This window comes from Alligator sinensis, unplaced genomic scaffold (assembly GCF_000455745.1).
Source record: "Alligator sinensis unplaced genomic scaffold, ASM45574v1 scaffold455_1, whole genome shotgun sequence".
In the NCBI taxonomy this organism is placed as follows: domain Eukaryota; kingdom Metazoa; phylum Chordata; order Crocodylia; family Alligatoridae; genus Alligator; species Alligator sinensis.
Genome location: NW_005842142.1, coordinates 771,262 through 782,788, shown reverse-complemented (window position 1 = coordinate 782,788; position 11,527 = coordinate 771,262). Strand labels below are relative to the sequence as shown.

At 41.0% G+C, this 11,527-nt stretch overlaps 2 protein-coding genes across 6 annotated transcripts in view; one reads left to right on the top strand and one right to left on the bottom strand.

Moving 5' to 3' along the window:
• The window catches only part of THNSL1 (threonine synthase like 1), a 7,964-nt gene extending 7,707 nt beyond the window's left edge, over positions 1-257 (bottom strand). Inside the window, exon 1 of the mRNA XM_006025358.3 lies at positions 32-257. The gene's annotated coding sequence lies outside the window, so the exon portion shown is untranslated. The remainder of the gene's footprint in view (positions 1-31) is intronic.
• An 87-nt stretch (positions 258-344) lies between these two features.
• ENKUR (enkurin, TRPC channel interacting protein) overlaps positions 345-11,527 on the top strand; it is a 14,921-nt gene continuing 3,738 nt past the window's right edge. The window contains exons 1-5 of one of the 5 annotated variants that reach the window (XM_006025356.3): positions 345-451; positions 761-845; positions 4,832-4,977; positions 7,090-7,319; positions 10,350-10,496. In XM_006025356.3, the coding sequence (XP_006025418.1) occupies positions 769-845; positions 4,832-4,977; positions 7,090-7,319; positions 10,350-10,496 (600 nt within the window). In that variant the 5' untranslated portion in view covers positions 345-451; positions 761-768. Of the gene's footprint in view, positions 485-515; positions 544-760; positions 846-4,831; positions 4,978-7,089; positions 7,320-10,349; positions 10,497-11,527 lie in introns of those variants that run through there. The other 4 variants (XM_006025357.3, XM_006025355.3, XM_025206154.1 and 1 more) reach the window with 4 other exon arrangements.

Genomic DNA, 11,527 nt, shown 5'->3' with positions numbered 1-11,527 from the left:
GCCCGCGCGGGTCACGGCGGGGCGCGCGTACCCGGGAGGAGGGGCGGGGCCAGGTCGGCGGGGGCTCCGTGTGCAGGTGCTACCCAGACCCCGGGCACAGCAGCCGCTCCGAGCCCTCGGCCCCGCCCACTCCCAGCCCGCGCATGCTTCTGAGACGGTCGCGAGCTCAGGCCCGGCGCATGCGCACACACCCCTTCCTCGGGCGACGCGACTGCGTCAGTTCTCCCTCCTCCACCGCCGCCCCGCCCCTTCCCAAGTCCACCTAGTGCGCCTGCGCGGCCTCTTGCGCACGCGCGCTGAGGCGGGCTCCCGATTGGTCCGTTCCCTGTTGGATCCTGCCTCTGCCATTTTAAGCCGGGCCGTAGGCGGAGGAAAGGAACTTTCCCTTCCGGGGGAGTGTTGCTAAGCAACGGGTTCCCATAGCAACTGCGTTGTTGTGGGCAAAACCCTGGTCTCTTTCTCTGGACAGAGCCTGAGCGGGGCGGTGCGATGGGCGCGGGGAGGGGCAGGGCAGGGCAGAGCGGGGCCTGCGGGGGTGAGAGGGTCTGATGGGGGAGAGCAGAAGGGGGTGACTCGCAGAGGGGGAGGAGGGGATGGAGGAAGAGAGAGGAGCCGGTTCAAAGTGGACTGAAGTGTGAGGGGACATAGAAGAGGGGGGGAGGAGAGAGTGGAAAAGGAGAAGATGGGAGGCAGGGACCGGCATGGGGAGCGCGGGGCGGCACGAGCATCCTGACACGCCTGCACTTTCTGTTCTCCGCAGAGCTGAGGATGACACAGGTGTGCGCCCAGGAGAACCTCTACAACCTCCTGCCCCGTCTGGAGGAGAAAGCTGTCAGACCACCTCGGTACGTGTGTAAGGGCTGTTTTCTTATCTGGAGAATCGCTGCGACCAAGCACACGTTTTGTCAATAAATAGCGGAGGAATGTACTGGGCCTGCCCTGGTATAAGCGATGTTATGGTCTAGGGGCACTGAGACGGGTGGATTTGATTTAAATCAAATTGATTTAAATTATAGTTTAAATCACTGGTCAGGAAGCCTCGGTTTAATCATTGTTCTCTACAAAATGCATTCTTGCTGTTTGACAGCCTTTATTCATTGAACTTCTTGAAACTTTTAGAGAGGGCTTGACGCTGTGTACACAGACTTGCAGAGAGACAATGGGGCAGATGGGTAGGTAATGAGGTCTCTTATTTCTCATCGCCATATACTGCTGTTAACAAGGATGTTATCTCTAGAGACACAAATTCACAGTTTGAGAACTGAAACGAAGCATGACAGAGATGCTTAATGGGATCTTCTAGACTGACCACTGCGTGCCATTGGGTAGAGTGGTTTTCGTTAATTTTTACTAATCTATAGAGGAGCCCCTGGGAACCCCATAAGATTGGGCCCCTAATATAGTTCATGGCCTGCTGTGACCAATGTTGTAAAACTTTTCTAAAAAGGTTACATGAATATATTGTCTCAAATAGTGTATATAATTAGAAGTTATAATCTCTATTCCACGATGATATCTTTGAGCTTTAACATATTTTAAATTAAAGCTATCTTTATATAGGTTTTAAAAAAAGCAAGCATCTTAAATAAAACTACAATTAAATTTTTTTAAAATCTGATTTAAATTAAAAAATCATTTTTTAAAAATAAATAATTGCTTTTTATCCACCCTGCACCAAGATTTCATACAGATAGCCCTGCCTGAGACCTGAGTGGCTGGCCATAAAATGGGGGTCTTGCAGATGGTTCTGTTTAGCAAGAGGAATTGAGGAGTCAGGAGTCTTGGATTAAGTCCTGTTTATTCACAAACAATGGACAAAGTGCTGTTTTCCTTAGCAGAGGAGGAATCAAAACGATAACTTCCTTGCTTGCACTTCCAAGTCTGTTTCAGCCAGTACCCAACCCAAGAGCTCTCTTTCTAGGTTTTGCCAGGGTCATGGTACCAGTAGTTCTGTTCCTCCACCTGATTTGCTTCTCTGTCCATGTCTCTGCATATTGTTCCTCTTGTTTCTCCCCCAACACACACATTTACCTAAAACAATGCCCACCAAATCCCTCTGCTCACACTATACTAATACCTGAGTGTATTCACATATGTCCTATGTTTGGAGAGTGATGTGTTTGTTTGTTGTGAGGTGTGTTTTTCCTTGTGTTTATTCTGAATGAAAAGTAGCTGTTATGCTTGTCTGTTTCATTAATCCATAACACACTGCTATCAAAGTGAATCAAAATGTTAGTGTGTTTTACTGGAACAAAGATACTCAATTTTATGTCAACTAAAAGGTCCACTTTGCTAATTCACCAAATTCTTAGAAGTCACTGTAGGGGTATAGCTGCCATATCTGGATATTTAAGTAGTGACAGGTAGGGCTGGCCACAAAAGACAAAGAAAATCCCATATGCCACACCCTTCCTAAACTATCACACACTAACTGACTGTCCGCATGCAAGGACCTCACCCACCCTAAAACTCATGTCCCTCAGAGACAAAAGTCCTCCTCATTTCTACAGTCATTGTTTTTTTCCTTCCCATATCTACACCATCAGAGTGGCCAAATGAAGAACACTCACATGTCTACACAGTCTGTTACAAACATGGCCTCCACATCTCTAACCCTCCAGTCATGGAATTGCAGAAGGAAGATTCCTTTTCCCTCATAATCACAGGTGCCTTACACAGACAGGTACTATCACTAGCCCTCTGTTTCCGTGTACATTTTTGCTGTTGCTGTTATAGCTCCTGCTCACCTGAACATGAATGATCAAAGTCATTCCTTATCTTCTTTGTGTTTCAGCTAGCTAGGCTATACTTAAAAAAAACTCCTGTTAAAATGTATTGCAAACTTTTAAGTAACATTTTTATGGTTATTTTTTCCATTTGGAAAGGCTGCTCAGTTTGGTCCAGGATTTTGGTTAATATACTCCTTTGTGGTTCAGTTTTTACCTCAGTGATGTCCTGTAGCAAGGTCAACAAAAATATAGATACTATAACAACTTACCTACAAATGCAGTCTTCTTTTTTGTTTCACTTTAGGTTTTTGATACACATTTATTTATGCTTTTCATCAAAGCAGAGGCAGGGTGTCACTCTGCCTGAGAGATATAAAGACCAGAATTGTAAGCATACAACATACAAATTCTTCTGGGTCTAGCTTTTTATGGGCTTTAACTTGCACTTGTTGAAATCAGTAGCAAAACAGCTATTTCAGCATTTCATAATCTTCCCCCCTATGCTGTATTAGAAATATGTGATACAGAAATAAATCATTTTCTTTATTGCCTTATAGTAATGATCCATCTAGGCTATTTTCCAATATTAGCTCATAGTATGTACTTGAGAGGAAAGTACAAGAAGCAGCATAGCAGATGAAAATGTTATAATTTATAGAGAGATACTTCTATCAGCTCTCATCAGTACTCAGTTGGCATATTTTCTGAAGCATGAGATGTTATATTAGAGTCAGCAACATTTTTTGGGCAGAGTGCCTAAAATACCCGCAACCTCAACTTGTAAGATATTGGCATGCCAGGGCCAGATGACAGAGGAAACACGAGGGGCCTGATCCTTGTTGTGGCAGCACAGTCCCAGCCCTTCTCCGCCATTTGTCCTGAGGCACGCAGACACCTGCCACTGACAACAAACCAGGCTGGGGCTCTGTAGACCCTGGTGCAGCTGCTTTCAGACTCCTAGCTGCTAGTCACAGCCAGCCTGGGCTCTGGGCAGACCCCTGCTGCCTGTCATAGAGCCTGGGCTGCTTGCAGCAGGAAGGCTCCAAGCAGCTTCACTGGGGTCTGCGGAGCCCTGGCCTGGCTCATTTCCAGTGGCGGGTGTACATGCATCTCAGGACAGATGATGGGGAAAGGGCCTGGGCTGCACTACTACAACAAGGATTGGGTCACTTGGAGCTCCCTTGCTGACCACTTCAAGGCATACGTTTCAAGCAAAATGCCTTCACGTGCCAGGCTCTGGCATGTGTGCCAGGAGTTGCCAAGCCCTGTTTTATATAGTTTTAAAATATATTTTCATCCTATTGAATGTAACTATGGATATTTTCGTTAACGATAAAAATGTTTAATCCTCTGTGAAGTTTGATAAGCTTAATGTGAGTTGTTATGATGACATCCAAGGTATGGCTTTGTGTTTTGTCCATTGAGAAAAGCTGCAACTTCTAAATCTTAATAACTTCCAATAGTGCAGGCGCACTAACCTGAATTGGGAAGGGGTGTGGTGGTGAAGTATGGGAGGGGTGACATAGTCACTTCTCCTGAGGAAGGGGTGTGTGCACATGTGCCTTGGCTCTGCACTGGACCTGAGCTCATGACTGGCTGATAAATATGTGTGGACGTGAGTGGTCGGGGGCTGCGGGGCTTGAAGAGGTACTGTATATTGTGTACAGCCTTCCTAGACTCAGTGTTCAAATGTGGAAAATTCCATGAACATAGTTGAAATTTTCACGTAGAAGCATACTAGCAGCATATTTCCAATAATAATTGGACAAAATACAATGAAGCCAACATGCAAATTCTAGTGATCAGAAAACATTCAAGTACCATTAAATATAGCTGCAGGAGGCAGGTCATTTAAAAAGAAGACGGAGCAAAGTATACAGCACAACATAATGATTTATCATGATGATAAAATAATGGTGTAATGTCTAATCATACTTTTAATAAGGAAAAGCTCAAGTGTTTTGAGCAACAAACTGCATATAGATAGTTTTATATAAATATTTTCTATAGATAAAGACTTAAAAATCTATTTTCAGCAGAAAAATAATTTTAACTGGTAGTCTGACTTTTAATTTTTGTCTTTCTGTTTTTTAATATTATAGATATATATCAACATTTAGATCATCTGTGAAGTATGAGACACAGAAAAATAAAGCTCCTTGGAAAACCATTGGACCAGAAAAAGTTGAAGTACCTTCTCCAAAAAACTTTCTTCTGAAAGGTTCAAGGGAACCAAAGCTACTACAGAGTATGTACTTTTAGGATTGATAGTCTCAGTATGGAAAACATCATTACTAACTTGAATGTTCTTTAAGAAAGTTTAAAGTAGCTTCTATATGTTGAGACTGTTTCGTGTACTCCCTTCAAACATTCATGATTTTACAATGTCCTTTTTTTTAAATATTTTTCTTTCTCCTTTCACTGTTTGGGCTTCAGGTACAAAAAATAAGCCCTTCTATGGACTTAGCCTTGTTTGTTGAAAGAGAGCTCCTGGTGACAGCAGCTTTGGCTTGCTGTTTGGACATAGGAAATAAGGATTCACATTCTGGCTCTGCTGCAGACTGTTTGACCTTAGACAAGTCCATTAAGTCTCAAGTTTCAGAGTCGCTGGGCACGACAAGAGTCGTACTTTCAACAGCCGTTGCTGTTGAAAGTACTAGGCACCTTTGAAAAAATCAATTTAGTTTTCGAATATTGCTGCTGTGAGGGATATAGAAACACTCAGAGAGATAGGGAAAAAAGTAGGGTAGCCAGCAGTCTGAATCTGTCTAAGAATACTTTGCTTGAGCAGTGTACAGTTTCACTAGTCATGTATTCTTGTCTTGGTGAGGTGTTTCTTCTAAACTTTGCCACTACAAAAAACCTTAGGGCTTTGCCCAGAGCAGAGTTGAGACATTTGAGATCCAGTCAAACTTTTGTTTTTTCACACTTACTTGTTGACTTGTTTGACTAAGGATTCACATTACCATTTCTTACTAATGGGAGCTTGATAGCTGAGATTTAGGAGGTCATGACCTGTCTTTTCCTATCTTCCACTATCAGATTCAAGAAAACAGCTTGTTCTATGAACCAGAGGAATGTTTTAATTCTGGTAGCTATATATATCTTCTGATTTATGGTTGCATGACTTGTGTTGCACATAATCTTCCTCTAGGAGTAAATCCTCTTTTAGTTTCTCAGGCCTACACTTTTGAAATAAAGAAGTTTTCATTCTCCATTGCTTAGAATTGTTTTTCCTTCCAGAATGCTCAAAAAGCTTGGCCAAATTTTCTTTTTTAGTATGTGTATATGAGGTTCTTCATATTTATCCCTTATGTTTTTGGAGGTACCTGATCCCTCTTTTCTGATATTCAGAAAAGAAAAGGCAGAAAGTCTACTGTTGGTTTAATTAGCATGGGCAGAAACTTTCAGCCCTGACCAGTGCAGTGTATATTACAGATCTCTGTATTAGAAGGGACATCTCTCAAGATATTTACTCTCTGAAAGTGCAAATCCTAGATGATGGTATCTTTGAAGATAAATTATCATTCACCTTGTAATTCTGCTTCTTTATAAAGATATTCTTTTTTAGGATTCATGCTCATCTATCTGCTTCCAGAGTTTGGGAGCTTCAGAATATTTTGCCTTTAAGGTTGTACATGGGTGAATATTTCCTCTGTTGCTCAAAAAGGACCGACAGTTGAGCACTCCACTACGTTGCACCATGCACACTTGCTTATTTACCTGCATTGCGGGGTATGGGGAGTGGGAGAAGGTGAAATCCTATAAAACTTTAGAGCTTTGACAGCTCCCAACCAGTCTTGCTCTAGATGTTTGAAATCTGAGAGGGAGAATCCTGTGAGACAATCAAGTTGAACAAAATTACAAGAAAGGTATGTATTATATGCTGTAATATGTAAAAAGAATCTGTTAAGAATTGAAGATATTACAATATACATAAAACCGTTAATGTCTTGGATGACAGTACCTCCTTATTCTTTAGCAAAAGACAATTGTTATTCTTAGCTTCTTACCATTTAAGTATATTCAATAGTATCATTCTACTGCAGTTAGCAGAAAATGTATGGAAGAAGTCTTACAAGGTGGTACTTATACATGGATTTTTACCATGCAAATTCTGACTGGAAACTATACAGCTTTTCTTAGGTTTAGGACTTTTCCCATATCCAAAAAACTTTTAGTAGTTTTTTACTGCAGTAGTTCCCTATTTATTCTTATGTTGCTGACTAACTGGTTTACATCTTTTGAGTGATTTTGTTCATTGTTGTTTTCATTTTTAGTTGTTTCAGTTTCTTGAGACATCAGAAAACATAAATTCTTTATAGTTGTAACAAGGATCCTTATATGCTTAATTCCACAGGGCAAAAAGATCGTGGTTCTAAAAAAATCTCAACATTACCACCAGTTCCACAGAAGACAGATCACCCAATTATAGGTGTGCAAGTTAAAAAAAATTTTATACGTACAAATGCAGTTGACGCTGTTATGGGAAAGCCAAAGACGTATCAACCTGTTTGTGTTGACAGGAGACTAGGAGACAAATATCTCCTTGAAACTTCAGGACTTGTTCCAAAATTTATTAAAAAAAAGGTACGTTTTGTTAGATTACCACAGAAGTACCTGTTTTAGATCGCCTGTCACTTTTCATTATAAAAGACACTTGTGATGTTTTTGTTAAGTTCTAACACCTCTCTTGTTTGCAGCAGATTTTTGCCATTCATCAGAAAAATACTGGGATCAGAAAGGTGTCTTTGTTTATGATTGTTTTTTTCAGGTTTGTTCAAATAAAAGTTTGTGAAAATTGGCATTGCCCTTTCCTTGCTTCCATTGTCAGGAGAATGTTGGCAGCATGCAAAAATAACAACTATAGATGTTCTAAAGTTCTGGCCCTGTGCAACTGCCAAAGCAAACTTAAACATTGGGAATTTGAGGAATATACATTATTTTAGGAGGTAGGGATAGATAATTCGTTTAGATTTCCTCCAGCAATTTCCTCTGACCTAATGCCCCCAATTAGCTCGTACCCCCATCTGAAAGAACAGTATCAGGAAGGAGCACCCCACATCCAAAACAGATGAGAAAATAGACCACTAGGATCCCTCTAATGCTTTTTGGGTCAACAGCGTTCTTCTGTAGTCCTGTAGCTCTGCAGTTCAAACCCTGCAGATGATATAGTTCCACACAGTATACATCTTTTTTGCCCATTGTTTCTTTTAAAACCCTAGTAAATTACAGACCAAAACACATTCCAACAGCATTCTTTAGCTTAGGAGGGGATCTTTGATGTGTACATCCACAGCAAAAGAGGAATATGAAAGAGGGAGGAGCAACTTGCTGCTTTCTTATAGCACTCATGGGCCAGCCACTCAGGCATGATCACAAGTCAGTGCCTCATTTATGTAACAGTTTCAGATGTACTAAAAGCTTTTCACTCACATTTGTTCCATTTCCCAGGTTTGGCTCTATAGGTTTGGCTCTATAATGGTAGTTTTGATGTAAAATAACTGCTTACATTTTACAGTAACTAATACAGTTTCTGTGTGCTATGTAAAATTTGCATAACCCACTCTCCTGTGGAGAACAGAATTTGCTCAGACTCGCTCATTCTCATTCTGTCCTAGGCCAAGAATGAGGGATTGTTGCCAGTTAGTTAAGAATGAGTACCTCATATTGTGCCACAGAAACATCAGCCTTTATAAGGAATGGTAGTGTTAGGTTTACAGGATAACTCCAACTTTTATTTCACTGGAAATATAATTAACGTGTCAGAACTTTGGTTGATGGGTGGAAGAATAAAGCACAAAAATGTCTGTCACCCTCTGCCTTTATAGGGCCTTTACGGAAAAAAGAAAAAATGCTAATTGAGATGGTTATTGGTTTGCTATGTACATAATCTTCACAAACTGTAGTCTGTCAAAGTGCTAGTAGCATATACCTCATCATTATATATTAGCCCACTGTTCATAAATATTAGTTCACATATAAATCCATGGAACTTTATGAAAGGATCAGGATTAATATCTTCATAGTCTCCCTTCACTTACGAATTTTGGGTATGGCTAAGAAGTACAATATTCCGTTTGTGCAGCTGTGCATTTTAGCCAAGCACACCCATCTGCATACAAATGAGCATCTGTGATATGTCTGAAGTAGGGAACAGGTCATAAAGCTAGCAGAATATGCGAAGTGACCTCCATTAGTATATAGAACAAAATATTAATTTGAAAAGCCTTACAAATATACACAGGAAGTTGTGTAAGTTATGATTGTTTAACCAACCAGTTTCTGCACGATTTTATGTTTGACATTACATTAATATTTCTAACATCTTTGTTAGATCCTTTAGAAATTATATCAGTAATTCTCAACCTTTTTGGACTCAAGGCACCGCTGGATAGATTTGAGGTACCCCTCGGAAAATGCTACCTCTGAGTTTTCACTTGTTTTTTTGACTACAGAGAAAAGTTGCAAAGAAATCAGAAAGATCACAGCAGGGCAGAATGCTTTTATAGCTTCAGATCCTTATTTTGAAATCTCTGTTTGTTATGTGAATCCTGCTTATACACGTCATAGTGCTAATGTTGTGTGGCACCCCACAGTACCCTTGAAAGGATCTCAATTCACCCTGGGGTGCCACATCATACTGGTCAGAAACCATTGGATTATAGTTCAGTACATGAAGTCACATTGACATCAATAGGATTTTCATCTGTTATGCATAATATAGAGAGAATTCTAGGGCCAGAGCATTCCTGATTGCTTAACAAGTGAGCAAATATAGGGAAAGGTACTAAAAATCCTCCTGGGCCTCATGTCACCTTTGTGACAGTGAAGCATAGTGGTAATGCTGTCCAGCATCCCTGGGGTCACAAGGCACCCCAAATTTGGTGGGAAAAGCCAAGACCATGATCCCACCTTTTCTAGCAGAGCTGGCTGCCTGCAATGAGAAAAGCATAGTGCATCATTGTAAAGGATGATGCAGAGGCTGCATTCACCCTGAACACCTGTGACCTTCTGAATGGATTTTCCCTCCTTGGAATTCAACCCTGCCCAGTGAAACTGATAGTTTAGTCTACCACCCCCAGTGCAACTCTGCCTGTCAGTCATAACTGAGCCCATCATTAGCACACATGCCATATTAAAATATGTAAGTCCTTTTCATGATATGTAATGTTTTAGTAAAGATCTGTACATAGGAAAAAATTCAAATAATGTATCCAAAAACGAATGTTACAGTGTGGCATGTACTGTTAATAATGTAAAAATGTGAAAAAGTGGTGCTGTGGTTAGCAGATACAAAGCTGTTTAATATGCCAATCTCATAGTGGTCCTTAGAACGGAAGTTTTGGGGTTTTTACTTTCGTGCATTTCGAAGTCCCAAACATACAGGTGAAGAGACTCTTTCAAAGTCTATGCAAAAATCAGGCTTAATGCTCCTCAGACGATAACATTGACTTTTTTTTTTATTGTTCAATGGTAATACATAATATTCCAAAATAATACTCAAAACCAACTTTGATTGTAACCTTAAATATCATTACAGATAATATTTGTTATAGAAGTATCTTTCATTTTTTTCTCAGATGTGTCAATGGGATTTAATTCCCTTTATCCTTACAGGATTATGGTATTACTCCCAAATATATAATTAAGCGAAATGAGGAAGTAAAGAAAGCACAGGAAGATTATAATGCCTATTTCAAAGAGGCTCTCAGAGAAAAAACCATGGAATGGATCTCTGATGAGGAAAGGGAAAATGTCCTGCAGGTATGCATTGTGTAGTAGGTTACGTACTGATACAGAAAAAAAGACAATTTAGATTGTTATTTCCATATAAATAACATGAAAATATATAATGTACCAAAGTATTGTTTTATGAATAAACAGTTATTCAGGTGGGTTGGCTACTTCCTCACTAGATGGAGCTCTAGAGTAGCGATAAGTAGAACTGGGCAAATCTAACCTGTCTCAAATTTCATAAGTTTACGATGTTCTGAGGTTCAGATTTATAGGTGCTTCTGATCTGGGACTTCAGTTCTGCCCTGTGAGCGCACCTCTTTGCCTTTATGGGACTTAAGCAAAGTCTAAAGCTTCTGAGAGGCACAGATCTAGCTACAGGACAGAAAGTCCTTACTCTGAAATCTTACAGAAAAAAGAACTGTACTTCTTTTTTCCAAGTTCGGGGGGCACATAAAAAGTGGAAACGGGGAGAGATTACTAAAGAGGAGTATACCTCCTCTGCTCGTGCTTGTAGGGAGGCAGTTAGTCGGGCCAAAGCTACCATGGAGCTGAGGATGGCATCCCAAGTTAAGGATAACAAAAAATTGTTTTTTAGATATATAGGGAGTAAAAGGAAGGCCCAGGGTGGAATAGGACCTCTACTAAATGGGCATAAGCAATTGGTGACGGACAGGGGGGACAAGGCTGAACTCCTCAATGAGTTCTTTGCCTCAGTGTTCCTAAGCGAGGGGCAAGACAAGTCGCTCACTGGGATTGTAGAGAGGCAGCAGCAGGGCGCCAGACTACCAAGCATAGACCCTGAGATGGTGCAGAGGCAATTGGAGGAACTGGATGCATTTAAGTCAACAGGCCCGGATGAGCTCCATCCGAGGGTACTGAAGGCACTGGCTGTCGTCATTGCACAGCCACTGGCGAGAATATTTGAACACTCATAGCGCATGGGCCAGGTTCCGGAGGACTGGAAACTGGTCAATGTGGTCACCATTTTCAAGAAGGGGAGGAAGGAGGACCCAGGCAACTATACGCCAGTCAGTCTCACCTCCATCCTAGGCAAAGTC